This window comes from Staurois parvus, unplaced genomic scaffold (assembly GCF_062004578.1).
Source record: "Staurois parvus isolate SC_StPar_1 unplaced genomic scaffold, SC_StPar_1.0 ptg000465l, whole genome shotgun sequence".
NCBI lineage: Eukaryota > Metazoa > Chordata > Amphibia > Anura > Ranidae > Staurois > Staurois parvus.
Window position 1 is genome coordinate 588467 of NW_028318261.1, and position 14046 is coordinate 602512.

Below are 14046 nucleotides of genomic sequence, written 5' to 3' on the forward strand. Positions count from 1 at the left end.
TTGTGGGGAAGAGACCCTTGTCCAAATCAACATGGAGATGAAGTGCTTTGCCAGGGGGGATCCCCTCTGGCAAAGCATTCCCCAAGTTGAGTATGTTTCCTGGCATGATTGAGGGGGAGGGGTATGTGCTTATTCCTTCCTCATTTCCTGGCCTGCTGGACCGCATGCTTGAAAAAGGGTCTGGTATGGATTTTTGGTGGGACCTCATGCCATTTTTATTTTTCGTGTGTATCATTTTCCTTCCACCTCACAATTATGTGCCACTTTGTGTTGGTCTATCACATAAAATCCTAATAAAATACATTTTATGTTTTTGGCTGTAACATGATAAAATGTGGAAATGAGGTATGAATACTTTTTCAAGGCACTGTAGGTGCTGCTCTATAACATTTGAACATGCTGAAATTGATGTGACTTTCATCTGAACATAAGGTACTTGCATATCTCTGTGACCCTATAAATTCAAAAGAAAATAGTATTTTTTTAATTCAGTATGCTTGTTTAACCTTGTTTACTGCAATGCAAATGGACAGTATATCTAAGAGGAAAGAACATAATGGTAAATCCCAAGTTGCGTGAAGTTGATTTTGTTTAAAAAAAAAAAAAGAGTTAGGGGTGAAATGGAAGGGGAGGGGTTAAAAAAGAAGTCATATAGAAGAAAGCAAGCCCTTGACCTAAGGTTACTGGCATTAGGAGGAAGTCAATTATAGGCAATTACGCCTATCAAACTAATTTTCTTGCTGAAAAGGCAAATAATAGCATTTACCTAATCACAAACCTTTATGCGTATTTGTCATTTTGTATCCCCTCCTTTTCTCCCTCCTTGATAATGATAAAAAATTGCGCTTGCTGCATAAATACCCAGCAAGCGTCGGAGATCTTGCGACACTGAGGGGTGGCTGAGTAACATCAAGCTTGCAAGATTCTGGCCACCATCTATATTTGAATACAAGACCAAAAAAAAGTAAAAGAACATATATTTTTTTAAAACATTCAAGACCAAGACAATACCTTCTATATTAAAGGTAAGTTATTCTTTCTGTGTTTCATTTAGCTTGTATTGTGTGAACTCTTAATAATATAATGTGTAAAGTCAGTAACCTGTTTCATAATGCAGTACTAGGAGTCATAATGAACAACATGTAGTTACTCATAGCAACTAATCAGTAATGAAAAGTTTTTGGTTGATGCTGACTTCTGCCTTTTGCACATCACACATTCTACTCAGTAAGATTTATGTGTTACATTGCTTTGTTCTGAACACAACTTTAAAGCACAGCTTTAATAATAGAAATTTTTAACTGACAGTAAATAAATTTTGCCACTTTTCAGTAATACTGTAAGTATGGGTTCTATGTCTACATAGATTTTTTTTCCTGCATGGCTTATTATCAAATGCTTTTATAATTCTGTTAAGTTTATTTTTTATGTATTTATTATGCAGATGATATAATGAGATTGTCTAAAGAGCAATGGTGTGCTACAATCCACAACAAACAATCAAATAACAATTTGCTAAGGATGACCACATAAAATCAGATGTTATATTATATCGTATTGTATTATATTATATTATCCTGTGAAACCGATAGGTGGAAACATAACTGTTGATCCTTACACACGTGTGTAAGTGCTGGCACAATATCCCTTTGACATATTGATGTTTTATATGCTTCGTAGTATAGAAAAGCAATTTCCAACAGGCTTTTACCCTCGGACATCAGAAATAACCATTTATTACAAGCCATTTTTGAAAATAGGAGTATTGTTTGTATTCATTGATCTATAGGCAATCTAAAGCAGGCCATGCATGATTAATTTTTTTTTCCTTCACTACGCATTCAATGTGGATGGGGAATCCTTCCTGCTGGGCTATTGTATTCTTCTGAAGGGGAGACGTCCCCGCCGGCAAAATACAGTGTTTAGTTACATAGTTAGTCTGGATGAAAAAAGACAAAAGTCCATCTTGTTCAACCATAGAAAAAAAAAAGTTATAATCCTATACCCACAATTGATCCAGAGAAAGGCAAAAAACCCAGCAAAGCATGATCCAATTTGCTCCTGCAGGGGAACAAATTCCTTCCTCATCCCCCGAGAGGCAATCGGATATTCCCTGGATCAACTTTACCTATAAATGTTGTGTATCCAAGAAAGAATCCAGGCCTTTTTAAAGCAATCCACTGAGCTGGCCAGAACCAACTCTTGAGGGAGTCTATTCCACATTTTCACAGCTCTTACTATGAAGAAACCTTTCCATATTTGGAGATTAAATATAGCCAGCCGCACTAATCTTTTGCGAAAAAAAGCAATAGGCTGGTGGTACACAAGTCAATCGATAGATCGACTTGTGTACAACCAGCCAACCCATACATGGATTTAAATTTGGCATGTCCCTGATGAACTGCCTGAATTCCAATCCAATGGGGGAAAAATAAATTCCATCCTTATCCCTCAGAAGGCAATCAAATATTCCCTGGATCAACAATCTTTGGTGTTCTTATCTATCAATATTAATATCCAGTTTATGTTGTGCATTTAGGAATGCATCCAGCTCTGTTTATTCTGCTGAGCTGCAATAACTAGTTCTTGAGGCAATCTATTCCACATTTCCACAGCTCCAACTGTGAAGAAGCCTTTCCATATGCAGAGGTTAACTCTTTTCTTCCAGATATAAAAAGTACCCTCTTGTCCTGACCAAAATATAGTTGAAATACATGTAAAATAAAATTCAAAAGTGTAAAAATTCTGTTGAGTCTCTCTTTTGCTCGGAAGAGGCATCCCAGTTTATTTAGAACCAGTCCCCACCCTGTTGATTGGATGATGTAGGAGTAGCATCACTTTGCTCAAAGCGCACTCTCCTCTTATACTGTACGTACGTATGTTGTCTGTTAGTATGTGTGCAATGCAACAGCTTGATCGGCTACTGGGGCTATTCCTTCCTCTCTCAGTTTGAGTCCTGTTGTGCAGATGATCACAGGGGGGTGATATGAAGACTAACTGAGGGACTCACACTTGTTGCTATTTAAAATTATATGAATTGATTTCATTACATTCATTTTTATTTATCTGTCTGGGGTTCAGCTAACAGAAAAATCCCCACAAGTATATTCTACGTTTAGGTAATTAAATTTACAGCAGCTGTGAGTACAATGAAAAATAATTTTAAATTGTTTACCATAACGGCTGCACTTTTTACACTTCTATTTGCCCTAATAAATAAAGGCCATTATGTACACCTTGTGAAAGTTGAACCAACCAGATTTCACATGATTTTGTTCTTCTGTAGATGCGGAATTCACAGACTCTGTTGTGCGTTTCTTTTCTTCTCTGTGCCATGGCAACTGAATGTTTTGGCTACACGTTACTGGTAAGAAAATATCCAAAAGACTTAAGTCCATGTATTGGGTTTGCAACATTTTTTTGCTAAAGAATATCATTTTTAAAATAAAATACATGGTGGTTTGTACATATATAATTTTTTATTACGGTCAAGACTAAAAAAATGGAGCAGGGGCAGTTCTTATCTCGTTGTCACATCTTTCATTATACAGGATACTTTACCCATTTGTAGTTAGTATTTTCTGTTAGGACTCTTCTATAATCGCGCTTAGAGATTTACCTTGACATTTTAGCGGAAAAGCTCTTACCCTCATACACAATGGAGACAGTGGGAAGGGCGTAGAGTGGTCTTCGGAGTCAAGGATATCCCGATCTACAGTATGTGCAAGGGATTCACAAAAAATGGCTCAAGGATCAAGTTGAAGACCTTGGTCCTTAGGCATATAGTCATTGCTATAAAGGAAACGTGTGGCTTTGACTAAAAATGTAAGCTTTATTGTTATCAAAAAGTTCACCAAATATACTATCAAAAAATAAATAGTAACCCTCCTCTCCCACCACTAAAATAAAGACGACGTTGTCTAAAGAGGCACCCTGAAACCATCACCTATCAAACTAGTGCATGCAGTGGGACCAACCGCGTTGTGTCACATTAATAGACTCAGAGCCATTCCTCTCACCTAGTGCACTAGTGCCAGCCCATAAATATACCCCATGTAGCACCTGGGTAATTGTCAAAAGCAGTATAAAAATACTGTCACTACTTCAACTGTTCCCAAGCAAATATGATTACCATGCTAGGGATATTGCTGTGGACCAGCCAGTAAGTCCAATTAAAAAGAAGCTCGAAATCTTAGTCTCTATAATTGGCCACAGTTAGACATCAAAGTCAGCAGATCATGAGCAATTTAAAAATGTACTTATAAATCTCTTGCAAGTGACAGTGTTAAATTGCAGTGTTAAGCAATCACGCTAGATATTGCTGACCGAGGTTAGCCTTATAGCATCATCAGAAAGCTATACACATACATTTCCAGATTGATGTCAAGATGGATACCGTATTGAGTGTATCAACGGAGTTATGGAATCAGCATGGAGTTGCAGTAGTTTAATACTTCAAACAGAGCAGAGCTGAGATAGAAGAAACCTTTGGGTGAGCAAACTCACCAACATCTACTCATGTGAAATACTATATTTCTTCTGAGCTGTACTAACACTTTAACAGCTGACTTTAACATATTTTGTTCTAGAAGTACATGCATTATTTTTCATCTGTGCATTCATGCAGGCAACCAACAACATGAATCCTATGGTTACCACAATGACAGATGGTGTGCGATGTACAGTACCTGGCTATTGAATAGGCAATTTTTCTGGCCTAGGTGGCATTTTACTTTTCAACATGCTGATGCTATTCAAGACGTTGACACATCTCTGTCAGTTGTATTCAACTTACCACTAACCTCCACACTAAAAAATGATTGCAGGCACAATGTAGAATGGTAATGTACAGTAATTAAAGCAAAATAAATGCTGCCCACTACCAACAGTTAGAGTCCACCTCCTGATAAGCCCCTCCTCCTGTCTATTATTCATGATTTTTATAGTATACACATTTGTCAATGGTCTCTAATTTTGTGAAACAATCCTGAATTAAGGACTGTCTAAAGCCCCAATTGTCTATAATTATCAAGAAGATGCATGGGAAGAATACACTGATTTGCAGCTTCTGCAAATTTAAACAGTTGTTTAGGGCATGGGCACATTGAAAGAATGTTTTCAGCATATAATATTTTTGCACCAATTAGAGGTTCATATTTAAAAATGTTTGTTTTGTGTTTCAGTTGTGTATTTGGTAATTTTCTATATTCTAACTATACATTTGCCTCTAAACCTAACACTAATCTTTAATACTAGCAGGTAATCTCTATAGAGATTTACAGTAGCTATACACCGTTTACTTGCTAACATGAACCTGTAGCCTAACATATCAATGGTAAAAGAAAGGTAGATCCAGCAACTTCAAACTCCATTTGAACATCTTTATTGCTTACATGGTAGTGAGATAAAAACAGCTAACGAGTTTTGCCAGATAGCCTCGATCAAGGCTGAAAGGATGATTTTCTTTATCCCCTCAGAGACCCCCGGTCTGTGGAGAGATTCCTGGTTTATCAGCAGAATTCTGGGAACACCCCTTGAACACGGAAATAACGGCAGCTTATGTTCAGAGATGTTCAAAGTTTATTAGACATTACTAAGATTATATAGGATACAGAAAAATAAGGGAGGGGGGAGCGAGTTTCAAAAACTGTAACTTGTAACTTTCCATCATGAGCTAACTACATGAAACATGACATATACATTTCTTGGTATAAATTGTTTTGGCTAGCTTTCTGAGAAACAACCAGACAAAGACATTGTCAGGGTCATGTTAGCTTCTGTTGATATATCCTTGAGCAACTAAAACAGTTTCATTAAACTTCTAATATATCTGCAAAAAGCTAACTTAATACTTAAAATGGCGTACATTAACAAAATGGAGGTTATCTAGATCCTTTCAAAGGCTATCTGCCAGAACACATTAGCTCTTTTTCTTTCACTACCATGTAACCAATAAAGATGTAAATATGGATTTTGGTGTTGCCGGATCTACCTTTTGCTTATTGTTGTATTTAATGGATGGAGGACATTTTCAGCCAGAGCACCTGATCTTAGATTGAGTAGCAGTTTCTCCATTGTGAACGCTGCACCTGCTCTTGTTCTTCCTAACATATCAATGGAAAAGAGTATTGGGCCCTGGTAAATAAGGCAAGAAACTATAGCCAATATCCTATGCTCCAAAAGATCCAACTGGAAGCCATGGAGCAAAGTACATCATTGCTTGAAGATGACTGATATAACATTTGTCATCTTGCTCATGGGAAGGAGGGCTTTTTGTGATGATCAAAAAACAAAAAGTATTTATGGGTAAGAAAGTTACATCTATGCATCTACACCTATAGGATCTCTATTATTTGATCTCTTCCATGTATTCCACCTGTATTTTTAGCCCAAAGACAAGCGAGGATGGACCTTGAACAGTGCTGGGTATCTTCTTGGACCTCGTAAGTATAGCTTTACACCTGATTTCTTTTGTGTGTTTTAGGGGTTTTCTGCGTAGACTTAAAGGAGCCCCATCTCTGTAAAGTAACACGTAGTACATTTATTTAGATTTTTTTTTGATTAATGAAGAATGGTTCATAAGAACTGTAATAATGCCTTCTCAACTAGCTACATTAAGGGCCCTTTCATACAGGCACCTTCTGTTCTGATCAGCAGGGGATCTGTCCACTGACCTTGTACTGATTGGAGCAGATGACAGGTCTGTGTCTGCTCATTGTAAGCAGAGCAGACATAGACAGAGCCCTCTGCTTTATAGGTGGCTGTGTGTAAACTGACTGCACTATCCGTTTACACCTGACTACCCTCTGATCTGCCTGGATGGAGGAAGGATGCCCTTCATTTTTATTTTTTTTGTACTGGATCAGATTGGAGGTAGGCGAGTGTAAACTAACAAATGTCCGTTTACACCCGCTGGTCCATAGAGGTGAATAGAGGGTCCGATCAGGTTCACCTGAAACACTGACGGGCGGACCTGATCGGACCCTCACCTCCATGTGAAAGGAGCCATCCTCCTCTATTTTTTTTAGCGGGCATGGTTGGACAAGGAGCTGATCTGGTGTAAATGGACACAAGTCTGTTTACACACGGCGATCCATAGGAAAGCATTGACCTTTCGATCAGGTCAGCCCGAAAAACTGAGAGGCAGACCTGATCGAATCGCCTGTGTGAAGGGGCCATTTGTGTTAAACATTTGATAAAGCATGTCATTTCTACATTTGCAGTTTTATAACCATAGTATTCAAAAACTTAGAAACATTTGAATGTCTGTTCCTTCCAACCAAAGCAACACTACTCTGTAGACAAGTTTTCATTGAACCCTCATCCCTTCATCTGCTCCTGTCATAGTGCCACTCCCAAAATTCTGCACAGTAATGCACACTATTCCACTGTAATGCCCTTGAACTTAGACTGATCACCTTATTACAGCACTGATCATGTACTTATGAAAAAGCACTGAATGACAAATCTAGTTTAATATACTGTATGTTGAATATAATATTGTCCTGTTTTTTATTATATTACCTATCATTCTATTAGTTTCACTGTTTGCTAATGAAGTATTGTGATCTCTGGTGTCTGTATGTAAAATATTATTATCTTTGATGCTGGTATTCACTGTAAAAAACATAATATATGCAAATTTGTATATATCCTTTGACTCTTATAATTATAATTTTTTACTTGTTTTATTATTTTTATATTCATAACCCTTTACTTTCTATTTATGACCTTTGTATTTAAAAATAAAAACTTGTCATGACAGAGTTACAGGTTCTGGCCTTTTCCTGAAAAATATAAATTTTCTTGCTGTTATGCTGAGCCATTGGTTTCAGTAATTATGATTCACTGAACAGGAACAAGAATGTAGAAGAGGAAAGTTGGAGAAATATCTTATCTGCATACTTATTCCAGGTCAGCGATTCAAAGTATTGAAGCAAAATGATCAGAATGAAAGTCATGTAGCTAGCTTTTTCAAAGGGAGAGGTCAGCAATGTCAGTCTCATGACAAATTTAATTTAAAGGTTCCCTGCGGTTAGTGAATTAAAACCCATGCAGAAGCAGCTTACAATAGAAGATTTATCATACGTAGCCTTCTGTGGAGTGATGATATTGATACCCATACAAGAAACAAATGGTGACGTCATCACATTTCCTCTCACTTCTGTTGTGTCCACAGAATTCTTCCCAATGGGATACTGATGGCAAAAAATAATAAAAAAATCTGTCAGGGTTTTAACCATTCCCCTCTATCCAACATGAAAGAGAACGTCTTTAGATAAACTTCAAGAATAAACTAAATTTAAAAGCGGACACTCACAGTTATCGCCAAATTGCAAAGAGCTCAGCAAGTGCACTGCAATATCTACAGAATAGAATCCGGTAAAGATCTGTAATGAAGTTTGCTAAAATCTATGTGATAAATACAAATGACCTGGAGAGAGTTATTTTCCTAAAGTGTCAGTACACCAAAAACATATATTTTAGTTTCCGGTATATGCTGGAGAGTCAGTCTGATAGTGTTTATATCTCATGAGTGTATTGGCGAGATCCTAGGTTTACACACCTGCTGCCCAAAATGAGGGAGGGTAACACTTCCTGTTGGACTTTTATGTATTATTCCTCATAGAGAATGTAGTATAAGGAGATGTATGGAAAGGCGGTTGATAAAAAACAAACTTTCTAGGGGAACAGAAACAGTTGGTATCTATCTCAGCTGGGAAATTTAAGACCAATAGAGACTAAGGTTGACTTAGCCCATCATCCTTCACCTATAACTGAAATATTACCTTGCTTGAAGTAGAGCTGGAAGGAATGTGCACCAACTGCACTGGTGCAGCTTTATGTGGGATGTTGTTGGAAAAATGGTGTTGTAATGTCCGAATATAGCTCTGTGTGCTGTGATGATCTTGCTAGCTAGCCTAGAGAAATTTCAACACATTTGCTATTAATAATAATAATTTAACTACCGGTATATGGCTGTTATCTTTTTCCAACAGATGCTCATCGGACTTTGCCTGATAAAGGTGGTATACCTGGTAAAAGGGAGATAGCGGAAGACTTGTTCAAGAGTGGAAAAGACATGTATGGTAAGTCCATCTATCTATTAATCATTTTCCTTCCCTTCTTTCAGAAATCTTTCATGGGAGAGGCCACCATTGTTAAAGTAGAACTACTGTAAAGGCAACAGTTAGGGTCAGTAGAATTAGTTTCCCTATTGGAAGGCTTCCCCTCTATTAATGTTCTGGGGACAACCCAAAATTTTGGATTTTCTATCACTCTTGATGATAAACATGACAAATAGGGATTATGAATCTAAGAATAAGTATGTAAACAAAGATCCAGGCTTTCCTCTGACTTTTCTGATCTGCATACTTGTTTTGGGTCAGTGGCTTAAAAAGTGCTGAAGACAGGGAGTTCGTATAATATCCAGGAAGCTAGCATTTTCCGAAGCAGGTCAGAAATGTCAGTCTCTATATCACTCTTAGTCTCCAGATTCAACTGTGTTTGGCTACATCAAATGATCATCTAATGTCTAAGGGGCAATTGCAGACAGCAAGGCTTATCATAGGGTAGCAACCCCCTTAATAAGCAGACGCCAAACATTGCATCTGCATAATGCCTTTCCTCCCCTCATCATCCACATATTGAAACTGTGGCATTTAACACCCTTGAAGGAACAATATGGGAAATAAAAAAAATAATATTATTATAACCCTGGCTGAGATTAAACTTTAACCCACTTTAAGGAGAATGGCTTCTATAGGGACCTAGTGGATCTATTCTCTTTACGCTACTTTCTCACCGCATAACTCTTTCATCATCTTCCTACGGTATCATCATCTTCCTATCTTCATACGGTAAATTCCTGCAGCATTTACTATTAGAACATTTATGTCAAAAGGCTTCAAATTTGTCAAGGACACACACAGCAGTTTGCTTTTTTCAATATGCTTTGCATTATATTACCATATTAGTGAAAAATGTTCCTATCTCTTAGGCACTGAATGGTTTAAAAGAAACTGATCAATTTTAAAAATAAAAGTTAAATATTTCTTATTTCTACAGGGACACTGCTACATTCATTGGATGAGAGTACCATTCAGACTGTCCTTGAATTCCTGGCATATCTGCGCCTCAAAGGTAATTTTATACTGAACTGCAGGAATATGCAAGTTGTTTTATTTTGCCTAAGCAATAATAATGTATTGGCTGCTGCCTACTAATATTATTAAACCAGGCCCACCGTAGGATATTTGGCTAAAGTGATATCTACCTGGTTTAAAGCATATGTAAAAGCATATTTTCTGTGAATTGCATGCCATTTCCGCAGTTTTTTTCCTCTTAAAGTGTAAGATCACCTTTTCAGAAAAAAAGAAAAGGTGAATTAGCACCCTAGAGAAGGATTCTAGAACTGTTACAGTAAAGGAAGTAAAATATAGGCAATAGATACACTGTTCAAATACATAATGTATATGATCCAAATTGAAACTTCTAAGTGTTAGAAATAAATCATAATACATCCAATTTCTTTGATAGCGATGAAATTATTTTCCTGCCTCTCTCACTGGTGTGCTGTAAATCTGGTGCAGGGGAAGGAAATTACAAGCATCTAGTACAATAGAAATGGTTGCTATTAAAAGACTTGGCCATATTATATTCCTAAAACTCATATAAAGTATACATAGAATCCTCAATGTTAACTTCACTGATTGCGCTTGTAAACCCTTACCTATACCTCATGAAGGGACTAGCCTCAGGTGATACACAGAGATGAAACATATCTTCCTACATAAGTTGTACCTGTTTACCTGTAGCCATATCTTATCCACAGCCATTCAAAGTATACCGTTTATACAGCATTTCTGATGGCAGAGGGCAAAGATCTGATGTCACACACTGCAAAGCATAGAGCAGACAGCCAAATTTAATCTGGGACTTGAGTGGGGGGAATCCCCCCCCCCCACACTGTCTCAGAGAGAAACATGCACAGCTGATGCTGTCAATCATAGGCTGTGTCCTGGAGCTCCCCTACTCTATCCCTCTAAATCACTTGAAGTCTGCCTGACCTATCAGACGTGATTCATGCAGATAGCAGGGGAAGCAGATCGCAGACAGAAACCACACTTTGGTTTGAGGCAAGTACACACTATAGAGAGATTGCTTTGATCATTTTTCATTTCAAAGGATTACAACCACTTTAAAGTACTGCTTTTATGTTTTATGCAACATTATAAACTACAAATAACACAAGATTAGCTACATAATTTTTTGGGGGGGCTTTGAATTGGTTAGCAAGTTGACTGTATGGCATATTCTATATATACTGTATGTTTGTTCATATAAAAAGATGTTCTGATCTGTGTGGTTTCCTTAGTGTGTATAGGTTAGGATTGGCTAGGATTGCAGATAAAAGGGTTAATTGATGGATGGCTGTGCTAAGCAATAAGAAGCAAGTGGTAGCTCTTGAGTGTTTAAGGTCATGCTATAATTAGGAATTCTTATACAGTCATGGCCGAAATTGTTGGCACCCTTGATATTTTTCCTGAAAATCAAGTATTTCACACAAAAAAGGTATTGCATTAACACATGTTTTGCTATACACATGTTTATTCCCTTTGTATGTATTGGAACAAATATAAAACAGAGGCAGAAAAGCAAATATGACATAATGTCACACAAAACCCCAAAAATGGGCTGGACAAAAGTATTGGCACCCTTAACTTAATATTTGGTTGCACACCCTTTGGAAAACATAACTGAAATCAGTCGCTTCCTATAACCATCAATAAGCTTCTGACACCTCTCACCCGGAATTTTGGACCACTCTTCCTTTGCAAACAGCTCCAGGTCTCTCTTATTGGAAGGACACCTTTTCCCAACAGCAATTTTAAGATCTCTCCACAGGTGTTCAATGGGATTTAGATCTGGGCTCATTGCTGGCCACTTCAGAACTCTCCAGCGCTTCTTTGCCATCCATTTCTGAGTGCTTTTTGACGTATGTTTGGGGTCATTGTCCTGCTGGAAGACCCAGGATCTTGGACGCAAACCCAGCTTTCTGACACTGGGCCCTACAGTGCGACCCAAAATCCTTTGGTAATCCTCAGATTTCATGATGCCTTGCACACAGTCAAGGCACCCAGTGCCAGAGGCAGCAAAACAACCCCAAAACATCATTGAACCTCCACCATATTTTACCGTAGGTACTGTGTTTTGTTCTTTGTAGGCCTCATTCCGTTTTCGGTAAACAGTAGAATGATGTGCTTTACCGAAAAGCTCTATCTTGGTCTCATCTGTCCACAAGACGTTTTCCCAGAAGGCTTTTGGCTTACTCAAGTACATTTTGGCAAACTGTAGTCTTGCTTTTTTATGTCTCTGTGTCAGCAGTGGGGTCCTCCTGGGTCTCCTGCCATAGCGTTTCATTTCATTTAAATGTCGACGGATAGTTCGCGCTGACACTGATGCTCCCTGAGCCTGCAGGACAGCTTGAATGTCTTTGGAACATGTTTGGGGCTGCTTATCCACCATCCGGACTATTCTGCGTTGCAATCTTTCATCAATTTTCCTCATCCGTCCACGACCAGGGAGATTAGCTACAGTGCCATGGGTTGCAAACTTCTTGATAATGTTGCGCACTGTGGACAAAGGCAAATCTAGTTCTCTGGAGATGGACTTGTAACCTTGAGATTGTTGATATTTTGCCACAATTTTGGTTCTCAGGTCCTCAGACAGTTCTCGTCTCCTCTTTCTGTTGTCCATGCTTAGTGTGGCACAGACAGACACACAATGCAAAGGTTAAGTGAACGTCTCTCCTTTTTATCTGCTTTCAGGTGTGATTTCTATATTGCCCACACCTGTTACTTGCCCCAGGTGAGTTTACAGGAGCATCACATGCTTGTAACATTCTTATTTATCCGCAGTTGTGAAAGGGTGCCAATACTTTTGTCCAGCCCATTTTTGGAGGTTTGTGTGACATTATGTCGAATTTGCTTTCTTTCCTCCCTTTTTTTGTTTTGTCCCAATACACACAAAGGGAATAAACATGTGTATAGCAAAACATGTGTTAATGCAATACGTTTCGTGAGAAATACATGATTTCCTGGAGAAATATCAAGGGTGCCAACAATTTCGGCCATGACTGTATGTGTAGCCTTATGGCCCTTTAACAATACTGAGTCATCAAAGGTAACAATTCATTTACTGTACATTATTGCTCCATTGGGCTAAGTGTTAGGAAGCAGGGGGTAGCCGTGGAGTGTTTCCTCAGGTGGTTCAGTGAATAAGAACACTCTTTAGTGCAGCATATATTCATCCTACCCTTCAACAGCTCTGAGTCACCAAAAGTGCAAATCATAAACATTATTGCTCTGCTGGTTTTAGGACAGAGAGCTGGCCTACTTGTATGTCCTAGCTGCTTTACTCTCCCTGCCTAACACGTTCTCAATGACTAATAGTACGTATTTGCAGAATATCTAATAAACTTTCCTTGTTTCAGAAACAGGAGCGCTGGATCATATGGCTCTGCTCGTCTCGGAAGAGTCAACACAAGCTTAGTGTCCCTGAGCATCCCAGGAGCTTGGCCTGTGCATAGAAAACAATGAGATTTCTTCTGTCCTTTATTTTACGGTCCAATATTCAAAACAATGAAAAAATAAAGTAAAATTCAAGCTGGTCCATAAGCGTTTAAAGATATCAATTGATTAGCTTTCTCTTGTTTAGTGGCAATTTAAAATAAATCTGTCACATGTGACAAATGATCGGTGTTTTAGAGCAGATTAAACGATGTTGAAGTATTTCAGATGCGTGCTACAGCAATAGCAAATCCATATTTTGGATCAGGTTAAAGTACACCTTTCATAGGAGAAATCTAGGAGCTATAATTGCTGCCGTCCCCCAGAAAGTGCTAAGAAGGAAAGTCAGCAATGGCAGCCTATATGTTTCTTTAACTAAGCTACAGTGTTTTCTCTAAACATGTTTTACATGTAAAGTTATCACATATTGTAGGTGCAAAAAAAAATACTGCCTGAAAATCACTTACGCCACATG

General features: G+C 38.1%; 1 protein-coding gene across 1 annotated transcript; it reads left to right on the forward strand.

Moving 5' to 3' along the window:
* The first annotated feature begins 870 nt into the window (after positions 1–870).
* LOC149452766 (galanin peptides-like) lies at positions 871–13679 on the forward strand. The gene is made up of 6 exons (XM_089688992.1): positions 871–1025; positions 3287–3367; positions 6389–6443; positions 9000–9089; positions 10069–10143; positions 13496–13679. The coding sequence occupies exons 2-6, from the start codon at positions 3287–3289 to the stop codon at positions 13552–13554; spliced, it is 360 nt and encodes a 119-aa protein (XP_089545118.1). The 5' UTR covers positions 871–1025; the 3' UTR covers positions 13555–13679.
* Positions 13680–14046: the final 367 nt, after the last annotated feature.